Raw genomic sequence first — 25,311 nt, forward strand, 5'->3', positions numbered from 1 at the left:
TTCTTATCTAATTGGCTGCTCCCATATTGGGGGCATAGATATTTACAGTTGTTAGATTATCTTGGTGGATAGTCCCTTTAAGAATGATGTAGTGTCCTTCTGGATCTCTGACTACAGTCTTTAGTTTAAAATCTAATTTGTCTGATATGAGAATCGCTACCCCAGCCTTCTTTTGAGGCCCATTGGCATGAAAGATGCTTCTCCATCCCTTCTCTTTCAGTCTGGGTGTATCTTTAGCTTCAAAATGGGTCTCTTGTAGACAACATATGGATGGGTCCTGTCATTTTATCCAGTCTACAACCCTGTGCCATTTCATGGACACATTTAGACCATTCACATAGAGGGTGATTATTGATAGATACGTTTTTATTGACATCATATTACCTTTGAAGACTTTCTTTCTGTAGATTGTCTCTATATTTCTGTTCAATGCTATTCTTGGGCTTTATCCTCCTTTAAAGAAGCCCCGTTAATATTTCCTGCAGTATCGGCTTGGTGGTTGCATAGTCTTTTAAGCCTTGCTGGTCTTGGAATCTCTTTATCTCTCCATCCATTTTGAATGTCAGTCTTGATGGATAAAGTATTCTTGGCTGCATGTTCTTCTCATTCAGTGCCCTGAATATATCTTGCCAGCCCTTTCTGGCTTGCCAGGTCTCTGTGGACAGGTCTGATGTTATTCTGATGGGCTTTCTTCTCTACGTAAGGATCTTCTTTTTCTTAGCTGATTTCAAGAGGTTCTGCCTACAATTATAATTCTTCATTCTTATTATTAGGTGTCTCGAGGACTTTCGAGTATCTGTAATCTTGGGGGGAAACCTTTCGGCCTCTAGTACATGAGCGCTGGTTCTATTCATGAGATTCAGAAAATTTTCATGGAGAACTTGTTCCACTATATCTTCTAGACTTCTTTCTTTCTGCTCCCCTTAAGGGATTCCAATAATTCTAACATTGGAATGTTTCATGGCATCATTTATTTCCCTGATTCTGTTTTCGTGGCTTCTAAGCTGTTTGTTCCAGTCTTTCTCCTGATCCTCTCTCTATCTGTTTGTCCTTCAGATCACTAATTCTATCTTTTGTCTCAGTTACTCTAGCTTTGAGAGAATTTAGATTAGATTGGAACTCATTGAGAGCATTGTGAAGCTCATCCATGGTAGCTTTCAGCTCTTCCCTAATATTGAAAACATGATCTCTGGTCGTTTTCAGTTCAGCCCTAATCAATTCCATTTGGTCACCCATGGCTTTCTCCAACTTAGCTATTGCTTGGATAATTGTTATTCTGAATTCTCTTTCCGACATAGCCATTAGCTCTGCTGCAGAAGGTCCATTCTCTGTATTTTTATTCTGTTGGGCATTCCTCCTCCTAGGCATTTTGGTGAGAGATGGCTGAACGGGTGTAGCTGGATATATCGACTGTGGTGCAGTCAAGGTGCACCCTGGAACGCTTCTGAGCAATCAGTGTTCCCTACCCAAATGAGAGGGGGAAAAAAAGGACAAGAAAAAAGGAGAGAGGGAGAGAGACAGGAAAGAAAGGTGAGATAAAAGAGAAGGTTCAGCCCAAATGGGCCCCAAGGTAAGATTTATGAAGTATACAAACAAAAACAGACAAACAAAAAGACTGATAAAAGTATATGACAATTAATATATATATATGTACATATACATATATATATATATGCAAATAAAGGAAGAACCTCGTCAAAAAGAACCCCGAGTGTAAAATTTATATACACAGGACAAACACAAAAGCACAGAAATACTGGTGGACGAAAAAGATGGGAGAGTGGTTGTAAATTCTCAGTGTGGGTGAGGAAGGTTGTTTTGATTCTTCCTGGATGTATCATGATATCTTTTTAAAGGACTCAACTTTCCTAAGATAAAGGGGGATTAGGAATTGGTTTACCTATAGGGGTGGCATTGATATTAGAAAATAAAAATTTTAAAAAGGAATAAACTAGACTGAACTAAACTAAAATTAAAAAAAAAGAAACAAAAAATAGAAATGCAAAAGGAAAACACAGATGTATGTATCAAAAAGTTCAGGTTATCATTAGCCCTCAGGGAGATTCAAATTAAAACCACATTGAGATATCACCTTACACCAGTTAGAATGGCCAAAATTAACAAAACAGGAAACAACATGTGTTGGAGAGGATGTGGAGAAAGGGAAACCCTCCTCCACTGTTGGTGGGAATGCAAGTTGGTGTAGCCTCTTTGGAGAACAGTGTGGAGATTCCTCAAGAAATTAAAAATAGAACTTCCCTATGACCCTGCCATTGCACTCCTGGGTATTTACCCCAAAGATAGAGATGTCGTGAAAAGAAGGGTCATTTGTACCCCAATGTTTAAAGCAGCAATGGCCACGGTCACCAAACTGTGGAAATAACCAAGATGTCCTTCAATTGACGAATGGATAAGGAAGATGTGGTCCACATACACTATGGAGTATTATGCCTCCATCAGAAAGGACGAATACCCAACTTTTGTAGCAACATGGACGGGACTGGAAGAGATTATGCTGAGTGAAATAAGTCAAGCAGAGAGAGTCAATTATCATATGGTTTCACTTATTTGTGGAGCATAACAAATTGCATGGAGGACAAGGGGTGTTAGAGAGGAGAAGGGAGTTGGGATAAATTCGAAGGGGAGGTGAAACATGAGAGACTATGGACTCTGAAAAACAATCTGAGGGGTTTGAAGTGGCGGGGGTGTGGGAGGTTGGGGTACCAGGTGGTGGGTATTATAGAGGGCATGGATTGCCTGGAGCACTGGGTGTGGTGAATAAATAATGAATACTGTTTTTCTGAAAATAAATAAATTGAAAAATTTTTTTTAAAAAAGTTCAGGTTAGAAGGTTATTATGTAATTTGATGTACTGGACATCTCACTGTGACAGTAAATAGGTTAAAAATTACCTATATAATAATAAAAAATTATCTATATAAAAAAAAGAGCCAGAATAGTGGGAACAAATTAATAATAAATTTGTCCTATGAAGTAGTGGTGGTTGTTCTCTTGTCATCTTTTTTTCTTTTTTTCCTTCCCTGGTTGGTTTTCTGGTGGAGGGGTCTGTCACGTGGGTTTTCAGTCAATGATGTTCTCTGAGTTAAGTCCTCCCACTCCCCTCAAGGGGGTGGGCTCTGAGGAAACTGGGTTTTTTTCAGGCTTTTGTTCTCTGGAGGTTTTTATATTTGTTCACTTTTGTTTTTCTCTCTCCCTTGAACACTTTTGATGGTTTTTGTAGATTTAGAGGAAAGCAAACTGCACCCTGACGTCCCTCTCAGAGGGAAGCCTCAGTCTGGCTCCCTAATAAATCCCCCCTTGGCCACTGGCAGAGAAGGTTCCCAGTCGTGGCCCCTGGGAACTCAGGATTTTTTCTTGTACCCAAAACCACAGCGGCAGCGGTGGCTGTCTGCACAGCTCCAGACTGCCAGAGAAGTTCCAAGCAGTGATCACACACTGAAATTTTCCCACTGGCCCGGGCTGGGAGTGCCTGGTCTTTCTGGTCTGAGAGCACAGGACTGGCGCCTGTGTGCACCTCTCTCAGGGGAGGGCGCAGGGCAGGACTTGGACTCTGTTGGCACAGCAGGGCACTTGCGTGGGGACTGCAAAAAGTCTGTGCTTCTGTTGGCTGGAGAGGCTCCCAGCCCCTCATGGGAGCCGGGCGCCTCGCACTCTCAGGCCCGCTGGTGGTTCAGGGACCAAGACCTGGTTTCTCTGCTGCACTGTCTCTGGCTCTGCACCAAGGGTGGATGTCCTGGGTCTGGGGACTTAAGCCCCTGACCCTAACACCCTGATTCCCGCAATTCCCCCCCCACCCCCGCCCCGTGATCCTTTACTCTGAGTGCTTTCTACCAGAATCCCAAGTTGATGCTGGTCCCCAGGCGCAGGACACTCTCGTATTGGGATATTAATTTCCAACTGGTCACCTCTGGTGGCTCCCTCCCCTTTTGTTTATCTTCCAATATCAGTCTGACTTTCCCACTCTGCTTTACCTGCCCACTGGCATCTTCTGCTCCAGTAGAGACCCAGACGTGTATAATTCTGATCTCAGGCTGATTTCATGGGTGATCGGAGTTCTTTGGAAGGTAATAAGCTCACTTTAGGGTACAGGTTGAAAGGGCGCCTCCTCTTACTTCCCCGCCATCTTCTGGATCAACCAGAATTCATAGTTTTTGCACCACTCCCAGTGCTCCATGCAATACATGCCCTCCTTAATACCCACCACCTGGCTCCCCCAACCTCCCAAGCCCCGCCACTTCAAAACCCTCAGAATTGTCAGAGTCCATAGTCTTTCATGGTTCACCTCCCCTTCCAATTTCCCTCAACTCCCTTCTCCTCTCCGTCTCCCCTTATCCTCCATGCTATTTGTTATGCTCCACAAATAAGTGAAACTATATGATAATTGACTCGCTCTGCTTGACTTATTTCACTCAGCATAATCTCTTCCAGTCCCGTCCATGTTGCTACAAAAGTTGGGTATTCGTCCTTTCTGATGGAGGCATAATACTCCATAGTGTATATGGACCACATCTTCCTTATCCATTCATTCGTTGAAGGGCATCTTGGTTCTTTCCATAGTTTGGCGACTGTGGCCATTGCTGCTATAAACATTGCGGTACAGATGGCCCTTCTTTCACGACATCTCTATCTTTGGGGTAAATACCCAGGAGTGCAATGGCAGAGTCATAGGGAAGTTCTATTTTTAATTTCTTGAGGAATCTCCACACTGTTCTCCAAAGTGGCTCAACCAACTTGCATTCCCACCACAGTGTAAGAGGGTTCCCCTTTCTCCACATCCTCTCCAGCACATGTTGTTTCCTGTCTTGCTACTTTTGGCCATTCTAACTGGTGTAAGGTGGTATCTCAATGTGGTTTTAATTTGAATCTCCCTAATGGCTAATGATGATGAACATTTTTTCATGTGTCTGATAGCCATTTGTATGTCTCCATTGGAGAAGTGTCTGTTCATATCTTCTGCCTATTTTAAATATGATTGTCTGTTTCGTGTGTGTTGAGTTTGAGGAGTTCTTTATAGATCCTCGATATCAACCTTTTGTCTGTACTGTCATTTGCAAATATCTTCTGCCATTCTGTGGGTTGCCTCATTCTCTTGTTGACTGTTTCCTTTGCTGTGCAGAAGCTTTTCATCTTGATGAAGTCCCAAATTTTATTTTAGCTTTTGTTTCCTTTGCCTTTGGAGACATCTTGAAAGAAGTCGCTGTGGCTGATATCGAAGAGGTTACTACCTATGTTCTCCTCTAGGATTCTGATGGATTCCAGTCTCACGTTGAGGTCTTTTATCCATTTTGAGTTTTATCTTTGTGTATGGTGTAAGAGAATGGTTGAGTTTCATTCTTCTACATATAGCTGTCTAATTTCCCCAGCACCATTTATTGAAGAGACTGTCTTTTTTCCACTGTATATTTTTTCGTCTTTTGTCAAAGATTATTTGACCATAGAGTTGAGGCCATATCTGGGCTCTCTACTCTGTTCCATTGGTCTTTGTGTCTGTTTTTTTGCCAATACCGTGCTGTCTTGGTGATCAAAGATTTGTAGCAAAGCTTGAAATCAGGTAATGTGATGCCCCAGTTTTCTTTTTGCTTTTCAACATTTCCTTAGCAATTTGGGGTCTCTTCTGATTCCATATAAATTTTTGGATCATTTGCTCCAGCTCCTTGAAAAATACCAGTGGAATTTTTATTGGAATGGCATTAGAGGGATAAATTGCTCTAGGCAGTATAGACATTTTAACAATGTTTATTCTTCCAATCCAATAGCATGGAATGGTCTTCTATCTTTTTGTGTCTTCTTCAATTTCTTTCATGAGTGTTCTGTAGTTCCCCGAGTACAGATTCTTTACCTCTTTGGTTAGGTTTATTCCCAGGTATCTCATGATTCTTGGTGCTATAGTAAATGGAATTGATTCTCTAATTTCCCTTTCTATATTTTCATTGTTAGTGTATAAAAAATCCACTGACTTCTGTACATTGACTTTGTATCCTGCCATGTTGCTGAATTGCTGTATGAGTTCTAGTAGTTTGGGGGTGGAGTCTTTTGGGTTTTCCATATAAAGTGTCATGTCATCTGTGAAGAGAGGGAGATTGACTTCTTCATTACCAATTTGGATACCTTTTATTTCTCTTTGTTGTCTGATTGCTGTTGTTAGGACTTCTAATACTATGTTGAACAAGAGTGGTGAGAGTGGGCATCCTTGTCGTGTTCCTGATCTCAATGGGAAGGCTGCAAGCTTTTTCCCTTTGAGGATGATATTTTCTGTGGGTCTTTCAGAAATACATTTTATGAAGTTCAGGAATGTTCCTTCTATCCCTATACTTTGAAGTGTTTAATCAGGAACGGATGCTGGATTTTGTCAAATGCTTTTTCTGCATCGATTGAGAGGACCATGTGGTTCTTCTCTCTTCTCTTATTGATTTGTTCTATCACATTGATTGATTTGCAAATGTTGAACCATCCTTGTACTCCAGCGATGAATCCCACCTGGTTATGGTGGATAATCTTTTTTTTTTTAATTTTTTATTTTTTATAAACATGTATTTTTATCCCCAGGGGTACAAGTCTGTGAATCAGCACTCACCAAAGCACATACCCTCCCCAATGTCCATAACCGCACCTCCCCTTCTCCCAACCCCCCTCCCCCCAGCAACCCTCAGTTTGTTTTGTAAGATTAAGAGTCACTTATGGTTTGTGCTGTTGGATCCTGTTTGGTAGAATCTTGTTGAGAATCTTAGCATCCATATTCATCAGTGATATTGGTCTGAAATTCTCCTTTTTGGTAGGGTCTTGCCTGGTTTGTGGATCAGGGTAATGCTGGCTTCATAAAAAGAGTCTGGAAGTTTTCCTTCTACTTCAGTCTTTTGAAACAGCTTCAGGAGAGTAGGCGTTATTTTTTCTTTGGAAGTTTGGTAGAATTCCCTAGGGATTCCATTAGGTCCTGAGCTCTTGTGTTTTGGGAGGTTTGTGATCACTGTTTTAATCTCATTAATAGATATTGGTCTATTCAGGTTGGCAGTTTCTTCCTGGTTGAATTTGGGGAGTTTATAGTTTTCCAGGAATGCATTCATTTCCTATAGGTTGCTCAACTTATTGGCATATAACTGTTGATAATAACTTCTGATGATCATTTCTATTTCCTTGGTGTTAGTTGTGATCCTTCCCTTTTCCTTAATAATTTTATGAATTTGAGCTTTCTCTCTTTTCTTATGGATTAGTGTGGCCAATGGTTTATCAATCTTATTGATTCTTTCAAAAAACCAGCTTCTAGTTTCATTGATACGTTCTACTCTATCTCTAGTTTCTAACTCATTGATCTCTGCTCTAATATTGATTATTTCCCTTCTTAAGTGTGCAGTTGGTTTAATTTGTTACGGATTCTTCAGCTCCTTAAGGTGTAGAAACAGCTGGTGTATTCTGGATTTTTCAGTTTTTTGAGGGAGTCTTGGATGGCTATGTACTTCCCCGACAGGACCGCCTTTGTTGTATCCCAGAGGTTTTGGATCGAAGTGTCTTCATTCTCATTGGTTTCCATGAAGTGTTGAAGTTCTTCTTTGATCTCCTGGTTGATCCAAGCATTCTTAAGCAAGGTGGTCTTTAGCTTCCAGGTGTTTGAGTTCCTTCGGAACTTCTCCTTGTGATTGAGCTCCAGTTTCAACGCATTGTGATCTGAGAATAATCTCAGTGTTTTGGTATCAGTTGAGTCCTGATTTGTGATCCAGTATGTGGTCTATTTTGGAGAAGGTTCCATGTGCACTCGAGAATGAGTATTCTGTTGTTTTAGAGTGGAATGTTCTGTATATATCTATGAGGTCCATCTGTTCCAATGTGTCATTCAGTGCTCTTGTTTCTTTATTGATTTTCTGCTTTGATGATCTATTTCTGAGAGAGGCGTGTTGAGATCTCTTACTATTAATGTATTCATATCAATATGACTCTTTATCTTGATTAACAGTTTTCTTATGTAATTGTCTGCTCCCATATTTGGGGCATAGATATTTGTAATTGTTAGATCATCTTGGTGGTTAGTCCCTTTAGGAATGATGTAGTGTCCTTCTGTATCTCTGACTACGGTCTTCAGTTTAAAATCTAATTTGTCTGATATGAGAACCACTACCCCGGCCTTCTTTTGAGGCCTATTGGCATGAGAGATATTTCTCCATCCGTTTACTTTCAGTCTGGGTGTATCCTTAGGTTCAAAATGGGTCTCTTGTAGACAACATATGGATGGGTCCTGTCATTTTATCCAGTCTACAACCCTGTGTCATTTTATGGGCACATTTATGCCATTCACATTGAGAGTGATTATTGATAGATATGTTTTTATTGACATCATGTTGCCTTTGGAGTCTTTCTTTCTGTAGATTGTCTCTATATTTCTGTTTAATGATATTCTTAGGATGTTTCCTCTTTTGTAGAATCCCCCTTAGTATTTCCTGCAGTGTTGGCTTGGTGGTCGCATACTCTTTTAAGCCTTGCCAGTCTTGGAAACTCTTTATCTCTCCATCCATTTTGAATATCAGTCTTGCTGGATAATGTATTCTTGGCTGCCTGTTCTTCTCATTTAGTGTTCTGAATATATCTTGTCAGCTCTTTCTGGCTTGCCAGGCTTTGGTGGACAGGTCTGACGTTATTCTGATGGGTTTTCCTCTGTAAATAAGGAGTTTCTTTGTCCTAGCTGCCTTCAAGGGGGCCTGCCTAAAATTACAATTCTTTATTCTTACTATTAGGTGTCTCGAGGACTTTTGATAATCCAGAATCTTGAGGGGAGACTATTCGGCCTCTAGTACATGAATGCTGATTCCATTCACAAGATTCAGAAAATTTTCATGGGGAACTTGTTCCACTATATCTTCTAGACTTTTTTCTTTCTCCTCCCCTTCAGGGATTCCAATAATTCTAGGTTGGAATGTTTCATGGCATCATTTATTTCCATGATTCTGTTTTTTTGGCTTCTAAGCTGTTTGTTCCAAGCTTCCTCCTGATCCTTTCTCTCTGTTTGTCCTCCAGATCACTAATTCTATCTTCTGTCTCAATTACCCTAGCTTTGAGAGAATTTAGATTAGATTGGAACTCATTGAGAGCATTGTTATCATCATCCCTGTTGGCTTTCAGTTCTTTCTTAACATTGTGAACATCATCCCTGGTGAATTTCAGTTCTGCCCTAATCAATTCCGTTTGGTCATCCATGGCTTTCTCCAACCTAGCTATTGCCTGGATAATTGTTAGCCTCAATTTCCTTTCAGACATATTGTCTTTGTCGATAGCCATTAGCTCTGTTGCAGAAGACCCATCCTCTGAATTTTTCTTCTGTTGAGCATTCCTCCTCCTATTCATTTTGGTGAGAGATGGCTGAATGGATGTAGCTGGATGTATTAACCGTGGTGCAGTCAAGGTGCACCCTGAAATGCTTCTGAGCAATCAAGAGTCTCCACCCAAATGAAAAAAAAAAAAAAAAAAAAAAAAGAAAGAGAGAAAAAAGAAGAGAGAGAGAGGGGAAAAAAAGAAAGATAAAAGAAGGCTCAGCCCAAATGGGCCCCAAGGTAAGATTTATGAAGTATACAAACAAAAACAGACAAAAAAAAAAGACTGAAAAAATATACGACAAGAGAAAAAAATATATATATATATAAAAAGAACCTTGTCAAAAAGAACCCTAAGAATAAGATATACTATCAGGACAAACACAAATACACAGAAACACTGGCAGAAGAAAAAGATGGGAGAGTGGTTATAAATTCTCAGTGTGGGCGAGGAAGGTTATTTTGATTCTTCCTGGATGTATCTTGATATCTTTGTTAAAGGACTCACCTTTCCTAAGATGAAGGGGGATTAAAAATTGGTTTACCTATTGTGGTAGCATTAATTGGGGAAAGGGGATTACTTTGAAGTGTGACTCTATATGAATATTAAAAAATAAAAATAAAAAAAGAATAAAGTAAACTAAAATACAATAAAATTTTAAAAAATTAAAAAATAAAAAAGCATATACACGGGTATATGTATCCAAAAGTTCAGGTTAAAAGGTTATTATGGAATTTGATGTACTGGACATCTCACTGTGATGGTAAATAGGTTAAAAAATTGTCTATATAAAAAAAATGAACCAGAATAGTGAGAGCGAATTAAAAATAAAAGTTGTATCTATGAAGTAGTGGTGGTTGTTCTCTTGTGGTGTTGTCCCCCCCCCCTTTGGCTTTCTGGGGGAGGGGCCTGCCATGTGGTTTTTCAGGCAGTGTTCCCTGGGTTAATTTCTCCCAGCCCCCTCAAGGGGGTGGGCTCTGAGGAAACCGGTTTTTCAGGCTTTTGTACTCTGGAGGTTTTTATGTTTGTTTGTTCCTTTGTTTTCTCTCACCTTGACAGCTTTTGATGGTTTTTGGAGGTTTAGAGGAAAGCAAACTGCACCCAGACCTCCCTCTCAGAGAGAAGCCTCAGTCTGTGCCCCTCTGGCTGCTGCACAGCACATAAGTTCCCTCTTGGCCGCTGGCAGAGCATGTTCCGAGTTGCAGTCCCTGAGGACACAGGAACTCCTGCTTGCACCCAAAACCGTGACACCGGTGGCTGTCTGGGCAGCTCCAGACCACCAGAGAGGTTCGAGAAGAGATGGCACACTGAGATTTTCCCGCTGGCCTGGGGTGGGAGGGCCTGCTCTTTCCAGGTCTGAGAGAGCCAGGCTTGTGCCTGCATATACCTCTCTTAGGGGAGGGTGTGGGGCATGACTCAGGCTCTGATAGCACAACACAGCACGCGTGTGGGGACTACAAAATGTTTGTGCTTCTGCTGGCTGGCAAGGCTCCCAGCCCCTCATGGGAGACGGGGACTGCAGCCTCTGTCCCTAACTGCCCTGATTCCCACTATTTCCTCCACAATCATTTCCTCTTTTTGAGTGCTTTCAACCAGACTCCAAGTTAATGCTGGTACCCAGACGCAGGGCACTCTCCTATTGGGGTATTACTTTCCAGTGGATTGCTTCTGGTGGTTCCCTCTCCCTTTTGTGTATCTTCTGATATCAGTCCGATGTTCCCACTCCGCTTTACCTGCTCATTGGAGTCTTCTGCCCCCGTAGAGATTTAGACGTATATAATTCTAATATCAGGCTGATTTCATGCGTGACTGGAGTTCTTTGGTAGGTAATCAGCTCACTTTAGGGTACAGGTTGAAACGGCACCTCCTCCTACTTCCCCGCCACCTTGTCTCCGGGGTTTTAGTTTTATGGGGACCCTTTGGTGGTTGTCCTCTCATTGTGCCTCTTGCTGGCCTTTTGGGGGAGGGACCCACTACGTTGTTTTTCAGTCCACCTCTCTTGGGTTGAGTTGTTCTGCCCCCTATCAAGGGGCTGGGCTCTGTGGAAACAGGGTTTTTTCTCAGGTTTTGTTCTCTGGAGGTTTTTGTTCTTTGGCTGCTTTTTGCGGCTTTCAGAGGTTTAGTGGAAAGCAAACTGCACCCAGACTTCTGTCTCAGAGAGAAGCCTCAGTTTGTTCCCTTCTGGGTGGTCCACAACACAGACTCCCCGCTGCAAACTCCACCGAATGGTGCAACCTCCCACAGGTCGTGCACACCCCCAGCCACTGTCTCAGGGTTTGCCTTGTCACTCATTTGTCTCTGCACCCCTGTGCCACTAAAATCATGAGCAATATTGGTCTAAAGAGCCCACTTCCAGTGGCTGCCTTTGCTGGGACTGCTGTCTGGGGTCCAGGCCCATGCAAGGCACACTTAGACCTCACGGTTGCACAGGTCGCAGAAGGCTGCTACTGTCAAGGAATCCCAAGCAGAGATTGCCCTGGGTTCTCTCAGGCATGGACTGGGAGCATCCAAACCCTCAGCCAGTAGCAGGAGGCTGGAGTCCTAAAGAATGCCGGCTGGCGCCCACACAAGACTCTCTCATGTGTAGGCAGACATGTGCCCAGTGCAGTGGTGGTACAAGCTGTGCAACCCCAGGGGCTCAGGTACCACCGAGGCACCACCACATTCTCTCCCGCATGGGTGGTCATTGGTGGTAGCTGTCCTGGGTCCATGGGCTTAGGCCCATGCCCATGACTGCCAGATTCCAAGAGTTACCCCTTAAGCTCTTCTGCTCCTTTTGAGTGTCTTCAACCAGACTCCAAGTTAATGCTGGTCCCCAGTCACAGGACACTTTCGTATTGGGGCATTACTTTCCAATTGGTCCCTTATGGTGGCTCCCTCCCCCTTCTGTTGATCCTCCAATATCAGCCCACACATTTCCACTCCTCTTTACCTCTCCACTGATGTCTTCTGCCCCTGTAGAGATCAAGAAGTATATAATCTTACATCTCAGGCTGATTTAATGGGTGTTCAGTGTGTTCTGGTAGATATTTAGCTCACTTTAGGGGACCAGTTGAAACAGGGTCTTCTACTTCTCCATCATCTTGCCCCTCCTCTTCACATTGTCACTTTCTTATGTTCTGCCAAGAGTCTATGGACAGATCTGCTCCTTATTTGTCTTCCCTTGTAGGCTAAGGATTTGTTTTTCCTTGCTGCTTTCAGGATTCTTATCTCTGTATTTTTAAATTTAACTGTGATATGTCATCCAATATTTTTCTTTTCGTCTTCTTTTCAGCTTTATTATTTTCCATAATTTTATCTTCAGTATCACTTATTCATTCCTCTGATACTTCTATCCTTGTGGTCATTACATCCTGTCAATTTTCCATCTGAGCTCTAGCAGTTTTTATTTCTGCCTGGCTAAATTTTGGGTCTTTTATCTCCATGGTAAGGGACTCCCTGGTGCTTTCTATGTCTTCTACACTTTTCAAAAGCCCAGTTAGTATCCTTATGAGCATGCTTTATCTTCTCAATCAGGTATATTGTTTATATCTGTTTTGATTAGATATCTTGCCATAGCCTTTTCTTGTTCTTCCTTTGGGATTTATTCCTCCAACTTGGTGTTTTGTCCAGGTTTCTGTCTTCTCTGTGTTAGGATAGTCTGTTATGGTTTGTGCTCCTGAGAGTAATGGCTTTATTAAGAAAATTTCATATACTGCCCAGGGTCCAGTGCTTCAGGAAGTTTTTCTGGTATATGCTGTGCATACTCTGGCGCTGTGTTTCGGCTGCTGCTTTCCTTAGGTCAGTGCTCTGCAGAATTTCTCCTTGCCTGCAATAGAGAGTGTTTGGACTTTGGCAAGAGTGTGCTGAGTTTTAACTAAGCATGCTCTGCCTCCTTAAGAGACCTGGTCCTATTTACATGAGAGCTGAAGTTTTGAAGAACTCTATGGTAAGTATACATGGCATGTGAGGGGGTTTCATGCTGGTTTTCTGGAGGGGCCCACTTCTCTGGTTCTCAAGCGTGTTTGACCTAGAAAAGTAGCACCCACAGAGTGCAAGGGGGCAGGGCTTTTTGTAAGCAGTTGAGGCTGCCGCTATTGGCACTGTGCCACTTTTTGAAGTTAGTTTATGCGGATGGATTGGGGAGAGAAATGGTGCCATTGTTTGATGCGAGGGAGTTCCTGCACATCCCTGTCTGGGAATCCCTCCTAAAAGAGCAACAATCTCTCCTCATGTATCCCAAGCATCCCTTAGATCTCTGCCTTCACCCTGTGTCCAGGCCATCTGCCCACCCAGCAGCCCCTGTGCACCTCTGTTCTATCCCAGGTAGGTTGGCTGAGTTTTAAAACTTCAACTTTAGGGACCTGGTATGGCAGGGACCTGCATTGATCCTCTGGGGTAGGGTCTCAGCAGGCTGGGACTGATTCAATTTTGTCCCAGAAGGGCAGCTGCACCAAAGCACAAGGTGGTGGACTTTGGAGTAAAGTGCAGCGAAGAGCTAGTATCCAGGTTAGCTACTCTCAGCAGGTTTCTCTGCACCTATGCTCTTTGTGAGGGAATGGGGAGGGTAATGGTGCCCACAGGCTCTTTTGTCCCTGGAGAGGCAATGCTACCTCTCCCAGATGCTCTCCAAAGAGGGGCAACCATGTCTCTGGTGTGTCCCAAGGGATCTTCAGACTACTGGCCTATCTGCCTTCCTTCTCCCTGAGAGCACTGTAGCCCCCACCAGGCTCCACACCAGCCATGGCATGGACCTCCAAAACGCCAGTGTTAGAGCCTCGCTGGTTGTAAAAACTCACAAAAATCAGTCCCTCCCATTTTCCAAGTTAATGTCTTTGTAGAAGTGTTTTCCTCATTAACCCCCCTGTGTGTTCCTCTCTCTCTCTGTCTCCATGACCAGGGTTCTCTCCCCTCTGCAGCACCTGCAATCCTTTCTTCTCCAAGTCACATCTCTGCACCTCCTACCTTCTACAATGCGGCCTCTTCTCTCCCTCTAGCTGTGAATTTTATTCTGTCAGCCCTCAGGTTTCTTGGGTATTCAGGATGATTTGATAATTATGTAGCTGTTTGGAGGACAAAGCAAGCCTAGGGCCCTCATACTACTCTATCATCTTTCCAAACATAATTATTTAGCTAAAACTTGGTGTTTGCCAGTATCAAACCAATACACGTTTCCTGAACATCAAAGGAAATCTTATTATGAGGAGTCAGGAGTGTCTCAAAACACTGAAGAGCAGCATTGATACTGGCCCTTTGAGAGGACTGGATCTTGGAATTAGAAAAGTCACAGAAACCAATATTAAGTTCACCTGGCAATTCAGCATCTCACCAATGCTTCTTTCTTTGCAAACTGACTTTGCTCCCTTGGCCACCTCATAAAGATATAGCTGCTGATAGGCAAAGTGGATTTTGTTTTATGGGCCAGCCACTCAGAATGTCAAGCTCTTGATGGATTTCAATTCCAAAGTGCTTCAGGGGCCTGTTTCCACCTCAGGTTGAAACTAATATGGCCAGAGGAGCAGGGTTACACAGGACACGCATGGCTATGAGCCAAGGGTTGTTTAGGTACTAGAGATACATGGATGAATAGCAGGGTCTCTACCTTCAAATTTTTCACTATCTAGGAGACAGAAATAAAATCGGGAAACTTGGAATTCAGTGAGATAAAGGCTTTATGAACAGTACTCCAGGGAGCACAGAGGGAAAAGTAGCTTTGCTAAGGGAGGTTACCAAAGTGTTGGCAATTGAAATAACATTAAACCTGGGTTTTAAGGGCAGAATAGAAAGTTAATTAGAAGAAAAGGGGTGTAGCGGTAACAGAGAGGTCATGGCATTCCAGAAATGATATATGGGCCAAAGAGTTTGAAGATCCTGAGTTTATTGTGGCTGAAGAGTAAAGTGTGAGGAGGAGAGGTAGAATGACAGAAGATGAAGGCAAACAGAAATATATTTTTTTTGAAGGGGAGAGTGTTCTCATATGCAATGCTAAAGAACTCAGATTGTAATTAGTATGGGAAAAGTTTTTAGGGAGAGAAGTGATATGATCAGGGTTATTATTTGTATTTAAGTGAAACTGTCACTAGAAGGGCAGATAGATAAGCTCATTAAGATGAGAAAGAGTATATATAATCTTGTTACTAGATCACAAACCCATTTCAGTGAATAAATAATTCAGAGGAGCAATCCAAATCTTTCTAACTATGTGCCCTTGGACAAATCATTTTATATCTGCCCTTCAGTTTCATCATCAAGATCTTCATCTGTAGAATAGAGAATGATTAGTATTTACATGTTATTTTGAAATTAAAAGTGTTAATAGAATAGTGCCTGCTACAAAGTAGGCACTGTAAGTGTCACCCTTCATTTCTTTTTCTACTTTCTACCTGGACCTCATAGTTCCAAGCTACACCCTTTCGTAGCCATATTTGGTGCAGGTTAAGGTTGCACACTCAAGAGCTTCACTCTTACTTAACTTTGGTGTGTTATTATGCTTAAAAACTCCAATTCACCATGTGTAAGCCTGAGAAGGAATCCATGCAGTGATTTCTGTCTCAACAGGTAATTAGAGTAGAATGGGGAACTTTGTGTCAAGAAGACCAACTGCAACAATCTGATAGAAAATGAGAACAGTGGGTTGTGAAAATAGAGGAAGCTGTGATCAGGAAGATATTTCTGAGATAAAATCAGTAAGATTATGTGCCCTTTTGAGTAAATGTGGGGATTGAGGAGTGACGAGTTGTAATTTTACCCGAATGTGAGCAAGATAAATAGATCTTTTTATACTACCGTTATCAATACTTCAATTTAAAAAAAAAAAATTGTTTACATTTCAGATGGTAGCTACACTTGTGGTGAGCATAGCATAACCTATAGAGATGTTGAATTACTATGTTGTACATCTGAAACTAATGTTAACATTAACTATACTCAAATTTTAAAAATTAAAATAAAAAATCTGTTCACATTTCAATTGCCTTACTAACTTGTTCCACTGGTAGCTCTAACTGGATAAAAATAACTGATCTCCAATCAGTAGCAGCCCTTTAAGAAGAATGGGGGATCTATTACCCTGTCAGCAATATTATTGTTGAGAGCAACAGTGTTAACAATTGAATTATATTGTTAATATAGGAAATAAGATTGAATTTTTGATGTGGATAATTGGGACATATTCTATTTTACAATATGTATATATTCAGTTTTGTTTCTAAAAAGATGGTTATATTCAACAGATTGACATAGAGTAGTGGTCACAAGCTCAAATGTGTACAGGCACTAGAGAGGTTTCATGTTGGAAATTAGTAGCAGTCTACATGTTGCAACATATGAAAACATGCAGATAGAAATATTTTAGAGGTTAAAAAGCATTACAATTTTATCATTGAGGGGCGCCTGGGTGGCTCAGTGGGTTGAGGCCTCTGCCTTGGGCTCAGGTCATGATCCCAGGGTCCTGGGATCGAGCCCCACATGGGGCTGTCTGCTCAGCGGGGAGCCGTTTCCCCCACCTCTCTCTGCCTGACTCTCTGCATGCTTGTGATCTCTCTCTCTCTGTCAAATAAATAAATAAACTCTTAAAAAAATTTATCATTGACCTTTGATCAACAAAGCACAAAACACAAGCTTTGTAAGTTGCAAGAATATAAATTTCCTCACTCCATGTGATTCAGTAATGCTATTTTCATTTTCAATTTGACACAGACTCTGTAAATATGCTTATTTTTCCCAAACTTGCCCTTGTACCAAAGAAGCTGCTCAGCAAAATTCTCTTTGGCCCTAGAAGCCATTGACCCAAGGTAATAAATTCAAATATGTTGTTTTTATAGCCCATGGTTTCAAAACATTACAAAACAAAATTTACAGGACAGGACTGAACATATTAGTCCTTCTTTGCAGAAACACAAAAGTAGTTGTGTTATAAAGTTAGATACTACCTATAGTTTATTATTATATTAATCAATAGACTTATCATTTAAAATTTTTGCTATGAAAAGTTTTAAACACAAAAATACAAAATCGGAAAAAAAAATCCCATGTAGCAAAACTTAGATTTAATCATTAACATTTTATTATATGTATTTGCTTCACCTATTTTTTAAAATCTCTAACAGATAATGCTCTTTGAAAAGTTAACATTACCACACCCAGTAGTTAAAATTAATTCCTTGATGTCAACTAACACCCAGGCAATATTCAATCCCTACGATTGTCTCAAAATGGTTATTTTTTTGTTTTGTTTTGTTTTTTCTTTTTTTCTGAAGGTTTCATTTATTCAAAACAGCATGTTGCACTTGGTTTGGTACACCTCTGAAGTCTCCTTTAATCTGTAACAGTGCTCCCTTCATTTTTTTCTGTGCAAGTTAATTTGCTGATAAGGTCAGGTTATTAGTCCAGTAGAACTTTTTACATTGTATTTTCATGGTGTCATTGAATAAGCTCTTCTATCCCCCTAATGTCTATAAATTGGTAGTTAGATCTACCAATTTAAGAGGCTTGATTATATTCAGATTGTTTTTAATTTCTATTTTAGAAAGAATTCTTCCCAGTTAGTGTTGTGTACTTCCTATTACAACACATCAGGAGGCTTATAGCATCTTATTTTCTCCTTATAGTGATTTTTAAGATTGATCACGGGCTCCAGGTGATGTCTGCATCAAACTTTCAACTAAAGGTTTCAGCAACCATTGATAATCATTGCCTAGGTCCATTACTACACTGGGTTTATGAAATGGTGAATTTTTTCATTCTTCAAGTAATTATTAATGGCGATTCTTCTATAAGAACTTTCCTTCAACAACTATTTGAATACCCTGAAATACAATTTTTACAGGAAAGACATAATAATAATTGATTCTTGCTTATTAGTTTCTAGAATAAAAGTTTGGTGCCAAAGCAACAAAGCAAAGCGAGATGAAAATGTATCTAATAGATATTAATATATTAGATATTATTAGAAATGGGAAGAGAAAATTAAGAAGTAGTATTTTATCTTCTCAAGCTCTACAAACAAATCCTCTGCTAAAATGGTACAGTCTATTTTTTTCCCCACACATGAAATTCCTGAATAGAACAATTCAATAATGCTTCTAGTTCAGCAAGTGTCCCAGTCTAAAGAATATTTCTCTTAGGGGTCAACTGTCTCATTGAGAGGAAGAGGATTTACACATGCAAGTCCCATCAACATTAATAGGAGTTACCAGCATAAATCCCTCTGTGGTGATAGGTGAAAAGACTCTTATGGGCTACTAGGATTCAAATTCTAATGATTATGTCAAATGGCCCTAAGAATCATCATCACCAGAAAGAGCAAACACAGCAACTTGTATGGGAATAGCATTTCATTGCAGCCCCACAGCTTAACTGTATTAATGCAAAGAAAACTGGCCTTAAAAAACGTGATGTTGGGGGGCACCTGGGTGTCTCAGTGGGTTAAGGCCTCTGCCTTCAGCTTGGGTCGTGATCCCAGGGTCCTGGGATTGAGCCCCTGCATCTGGCTCTCTGCTCAGCAGGGAGCCTGCTTCCTCCACTCTCTCTGCCTGCCTCTCTGCCTACTGGTGATCTCTGTCAAATAAACAAATAAAACAAATCTTAAAATAAAATGTGATGTGGGGAGTGCTGGGTGGCTCAGTCAGTTAATTGTCAGAGTCTTGATTTTGGTTCAGGTCATGCTCTCAAGGTCATTGTTTTGTGCTCAGCACAGAATCTATTCCTCTCCCTTTGTTCCTCCCTTCATGCTATCTCTAATATAAATAAAAATCTTTTTTAAAAATGTGATGTGGGATGCTAAGTGTTAAACCATTTATTTTTTTTAAAAAGATTTTATTTATTTATTTGACAGAGAGAGAGAGAGCACACGTAGGGGGAGCAGCAGTGGGGGAGGGAGAAGCAGGCTCCCTGCTGAGCAGGGAGCCGAATGTGGGGCCCATCCCAGGACCTGGGATCATGGCCTGAGTCAAAGGCAGCCACTTAACCAACTGAGCCCCACCAAGTGCCCCTTACATTTTAGAAAAGCCATCATTAGAGAGAAGAATTCAAACATCAAATTGCTTGTTTTTTTAAAACAACACCAAAAAAAAGTGTTGAGTACTATATGAGCTCCAAGGTGCTAGAAGGATAATATAGCTACTTGTTTAAAAATTCGATTAACTTTATTTTTCCTAAATTTGTTTTATGAATAATCTCAGATAAACTTTCAGTTTTGAAGGAGTCCTGTTATCTTCTGAATGCATTCTGAGAAGCTTTAGGAAATTACCTGGAATTGACAGAAAATGTCACTCTGTTTTAGTTATTTGATATAAGAGCAAATCATAGTTCAATGAATGATTTTTGTATACAAAGAACATCAGCAGTCTCTTATGTATTTCAAGTAAGCTGTTGCGGACTCAAACACCAAAGAGAAAAAAACATCTCAGGTTCTCATTCACCAAGTAAATATGAAAAACATTTCATATTCTCATATACTGAGATGTGAAAACAGTTTGTAGGCAATCAATGTACTATAAAGCCATAGCCCATCCCTCAAACACTGATTTCAAATAGAATGAGGTCTGATGCTGGCATCTAGAACAATTTGCTAAGTAAATCAACCCAGGTCTCATTTGATTGCCTTTCTCACAAACCTGACACAGTTGACAAATGCTTAGAAACAAAATCAAGTATACAGCTGGACAATTGTTTAAATAATAGTGATATCAACAAATCAGTTCCAAGACAATCTTCAATTTCTTGGCATATATGCAAAGTTTTAATATTAAAAAATAGGAAACCACACCTGAAAGGCATCAAAACACTTTTATTTCCTCTGAAAACTTACTGCTACAGTGTGAAAATTATGAGTCATATTTATGCCTTTGAAATGCATATAAGAAAGTTAACCTAGATAAATTATCCAGTATCAATAGCAGTAAATAACTTATTTATAAAAAAACTGTTTAATTCCTGCCTTAAAGGATCAATACTACTCAGTGATCAAATTTCAACAAAATTTTTGAGGTTTTTAAGACTTTAGACAAAGGGCTGCTTTCTTGGGAACTATAGCTATGAAAGAAGTTATAATCATTAGCATGGCCATTATTTTAGATAAAGGGCTGCTGATCTCAGAAACTATCATTCTAGAAGTTAACCATTAACATGGCCATTTTACTATGGGCAACTAAATATCATCAGGGATGGGGAAATTGTAACTCAGTTTTCCTATAGAAAAATACCTACATTTATAGTATCTACCTACCCACCTATTTGCTTTTCTGGGCAGGCATACCAACTAGATAAATAAAGACACAGCAGCAACATTGGGTAACTGGTTTTCATACAGATCACTAAATTGAATGGTTTTATCATTTTTGGCTAATAAGCACATATAACTAAACATTTTAAACTCATGAATCAAAATTTGTTGATGACAATATTAAAAATTTTAAATCAGTTACTGAAATTTCTGTAACATATACAACATGTTAACTTTATTCATGTAACTTCAGGTTTATGGTTTTAAAACAAAACCAAAAGATTTCTCCTTTTTTGGCTTAAAACTATGAAAAAAAAAAGATTTGCAGTAATTAAGATAGCTGAAAAGAAAGATTTTAGAATAATTTCTGTTAATTCTGAGGCAATGGGATATATCTAAAGTTCTCTAACACAATGTTTTTAACAGTTGTATAATATTTTAATCACGACTAATCATATTCAGTAGCTTTTAAACACTTAAATAGTATTTAATAAATAATGTGGAAGAGAGATGATGATGCTGGCTAATGGATAAATTACAGTACAATATGGGTTGAGTCATGAGACCACAGAGCATTTCCTTCCTTGTCTATATATAGATAGCTGCAGTAAAGCTATCATAGTCTTTTCTAGTTACTAGTCTGGGCCTACACTGATTGGTTGCTTACAAATGTGTATGCTGCATTCAATAGGCCTTAACTCTTATGACTATAACAAAGTACAATATTTTAATTGGTGCAACTTATTGCAATTGTATTCGGACTCAGTACTTTCATATAGTGGCACCTTTTATATTGCTTGTATTGAGGGGCAGGGCCAATACCTGATGCTTCTAGGTATGTACTGTACATTTAGGACATGGCATAGTTGAATTTCAGGAAACATGATTTGATTTAGGAAAGATCTGAATCTATAAAACAAAGTGAATTACAATGTGATTCTACTATTCCTGATTTGTAGGACATTACAGAATGGGGAAGGAGAGGAAGAGAGAGGGCCAAAGTGGTAGGAGATAGGGTATACAATGGGAAGAGAAGTTAGGAGCAGCCTGAGAGGCTGGGAAAGTTTTCCTTCCATCCAGATTTAGTTATATCCACAGGGGATTGGAAAGGTGAGGCAAGAGCTACCTGCCTTGGTTCTTTCCAATTTCTATGAATCTATGACCTGACAGAGCCAGCTTCCTTTAAGATTGTCTCTGAAATCTGGAGAAGTCATAGCCTCATTGCAACTATGTGCTTTCTACTGTAGCAGTGGCTCTCTCTGATTGGTAATGTAGGCCAGAATGCACAACAAACTTTTTACATATTTAATTATTGAAATAAATCCAAACTATTGCTCAAATTGAACAAACCATCAGAACTTGGCATCTGGAAAAATTTTAACAGTCACTGTCACTGTAACTAGATTTGCCAGCTATGTATAGCCCTAACATTTTTGTGTTAAGTGTATTAGGGTTTACCAACTGTCATATTGTATTCAGAGTCCTTAGTGGTTCAGGTTTACCTAGCAGAAAAGGAATATGAAGAATTTATAGCGTGCTTTCCTTTTTAAGATTCAAAACCACAATTCCATGTTACTATGTTTACTAGTCTATAAGACTACAAAATACTAATTTAGGAAACAGGTCTTTTTTTAAAAGCTTAGTTGCAATAAAAACATTGTGATCTTTTGTGTTGGGGGATTGAGAGCAAGCAATTATTTGCTGCATGAGATTTTTGATATTGACCTCCAAATCAAGGGGAAAACAACTTTTTCCCCCTAGAAATACCATTCTAAGGATTGCACTGCTTTTATCTTCAAAATTATTCTCTTACAGTAGGCAACGTGTAACAATTTCTACCTTACATATGGAGAAAGTGAGGGATATAAGTTAAACAATTTGTCTAATATCATTAGGATAGTTAGGACTAAATTGGATCCATATACAATTAGGCTTTAGTTACCTGACTAAGCAGAATTTCTGCATACTAATGAGCATATCCAAATTTTTCCTTCCATTTCTTCAGTCCTAAAATGCTTTCCTAGTGTGTAAATGAGTCACATTAAAAATATCACTAACAAGGGCGCCTGGGTGGCTCAGTGGGTTAAAGCCTCTGCCTTTGGCTCAGGTCATGATCCCAGGGTCCTGGGATCGAGCCCCGCATTGGGCTCTCTGTTCAGCAGGGAGCCTGCTTCCTCCTCTCTCTGTCTGCCTCTCTGCCTTCTTGTGATCTCTGTCTGTCAAATAAATAAATAAATAAATAAATAAATAAAATATCACTAACATTAAAAAATGTTGAGTAATGGACTCATGATTTATAAAAATGTATACTTTAATACTGGCCTTTTCAATAATTCTCAAGATAGGAAAAAAACCAAACAAACCTTTTCCAAACACAGGCTCCTGCCTAGATCATGATACTTAAGCTTTCCTCCACTATTTACATGTGCTTTTATCATTGGTGTCATCATGCCCATACCCATAAAGAAAACAGAATCAAAATAATAAAAAAAATATTTTTTTCTTTTTCTACTATTATTTTTATAGATTTTATAGATTTTTTTTATTTTATTAATTTTTTATTATTAAATTAATTTAGCCAGCATATGTTGCATCATTAGGTTTTTTTTTAATTAATTTTTTAATTTTTTATAAACATATATTTTTACCCCCAGGGGACTAGAGCGTATCATGCTTAGCGAAATAAGTCAAGCAGAGAAAGACAACTATCGTATGATCTCCCTGATATGAGAAAAAAATATTTTTTATAGGGAATAGGTGACCCGATTTTGAAGATGTGGCTTTCAAACAAAGATCCAAAGCGGTAAGAAAAAGCTTTCTGAATATGACAGAATTATTAACAATGCATAGGTACACTTTCATATCCATAGCTACCATACCCCTGGGAGCCAATCCATTTATATTTATCTGCTAATTCTACAGGTTTGGTATCTTAAAGCTGGCAAGCCAATGTGCTTTTTAAGTGTTTTGTGTTCTTACAATGTCCTCTTTAAGGAAAATCCCCTTTTGGATTTCTATGACCTGCTTCTCTTGGTAATTATGTATGTCAATGGCTGCTATTTTCTAACATTTTTCAGTTCTTCCATGAAGAAGACCCTGAGGCCAGGAGGAATTTCCAAAGTGGGGTATTCAATTTGTTGTATATCCATTATCGAGAGTCCTCCTCTGGATTTCCCAGGCTTGTGCTTTCCTTGGGAGTCTCTGAGTTAGCTTCTGGTATGACACTGAATTCAGAAGCCTCCGGTTGTAAACTGTCCCCATCAATGATAATGTCTTCAGGATTTGGTGGAGGTGGACAGAAGTCTTCGTTGGGGCAGATTAGCTGGAAAAGTATTTCAGCCTGGCAAGGGAAGAAAGGACACAATAGTTTCTGGATATCAGCTTAAAATGTATATGCCTTTCTGAAATAATTTAAGAAAATGAAGTATCACCCTTGAAAATTTATTTTAAGTTATAGAACTTTATCAAGTATACATGACCTTCTAAAAATCTGCTTTCAGAATCCCATGACCTCTCCAATTCTATGCATGCATTCAGGCCCACCCCCAAATATATCAGTACTTGCTCATATTATCAAGTGTTAGATAGCTGAGAATTTAAGGACATTCATTCTACAATGTCTGCAGAAATGTAATTTCCCTTAATATTCTTTATGTAAATTCCCAATAGAGCCTATCTGTGATAGCTATACAATCAAACTTAGCATGTAATATTTTCAACAAGTCATTATTAAAAATGAAGAAAATTCTTCACTATTTGTTCAACTATTTGCTTTTCTGGTATAATTTAACTCCCTCCGGGCTTCATGGAGTATAACATGGTGTTCAAGATCATGTACTCTGAATAGGTGGCCATGTGCAAATTCTGGCTCTGCCACATAGTAGCAATACAGTTTGGGGGAATGCTTAATCAACTTCTGAGCCTTGCTTTCCTTGCCTATGAAATGGCAGAGACCAAGCCTCTATATATGGTAGCTGTTATCACCATAATAATAATCTAAGTTAAAAGGTCAAGATTTTATCTTATTTTCAAAGATTTTATTTATTTGAGAGACAGAGAGCATACACATGTGAGTGTGAGCAGTGGGGGGGGGGAGGCAGGCGGGAGCTGGAAGAGAATCTCCAGCAGACTCCACCAACACTGGCTGATGTCGGCCTATGTAGGGGCTGGATCTCATGGACCTGAGTTGAAACCAAGAGTCAAAGGCTTAACCAACTGACCCATCCAGGAGCCCCCAAATGTCAAGATCTAAGATGAGTTTAGTCTGGCAGGGTAAGAGAGTAAGAAACTGAATGTGATTTTAATGAACAACACACACACGCGCATGCGCATGAAAGCAAATGTGACAAGAAACATTGATATTCTATTCTAAACATATCCTTACTTTTATTTAGATGAATACAGTTCATTGTTAGATAACGGGTCCCTGCTACACTAGGGAGCTTGTACTCTCTCCTATGGTAAACAGAAGTCATTTAAAGAATTAAAGTATATGCTTATTTTAAAGGCAACAATGGTTTTCTGTACCACTTTAATCCTTCTTCCTAACGTGCACATGAAGTCATCCCTCAGGCCAGGATTTTACAACTATGGTCCACAGACCAAATCCAGCCTGCTATTCTTATAAAAAAATGTTTTACTGGAACACAGCTACTCTTACTCATTTATCTATTTTCTGTGGGTACTTCTGCACTGTAATGGCAGGGTTGAGTAGCTGCAGAAGAGACAAAAGGGGCTGTAAAATCTAAACTACTTACCATCTGGCCATTTGCAGTTGGTAGACTCAGGTGGTT

The 25,311-nt window shown here is 39.8% G+C and overlaps 1 protein-coding gene across 2 annotated transcripts in view; it reads right to left on the bottom strand.

Annotated features, from left to right (window-relative positions):
• Positions 1-23,172: 23,172 nt before the first annotated feature.
• CHM (CHM Rab escort protein) overlaps positions 23,173-25,311 on the bottom strand; it is a 230,206-nt gene continuing 228,067 nt past the window's right edge. For both annotated transcript variants that reach the window (XM_045085590.1, XM_045085589.1), the window contains one exon: positions 23,173-23,858. In XM_045085590.1, the coding sequence (XP_044941525.1) occupies positions 23,667-23,858 (192 nt within the window). In that variant the 3' untranslated portion in view covers positions 23,173-23,666. The remainder of the gene's footprint in view (positions 23,859-25,311) is intronic.

The sequence above is a fragment of the Mustela putorius genome, unplaced genomic scaffold (assembly GCF_011764305.1).
Source record: "Mustela putorius furo isolate JIRA1106 unplaced genomic scaffold, ASM1176430v1.1 tig00000870_pilon_pilon_pilon, whole genome shotgun sequence".
Classification (NCBI taxonomy): Eukaryota; Metazoa; Chordata; class Mammalia; order Carnivora; family Mustelidae; genus Mustela; species Mustela putorius.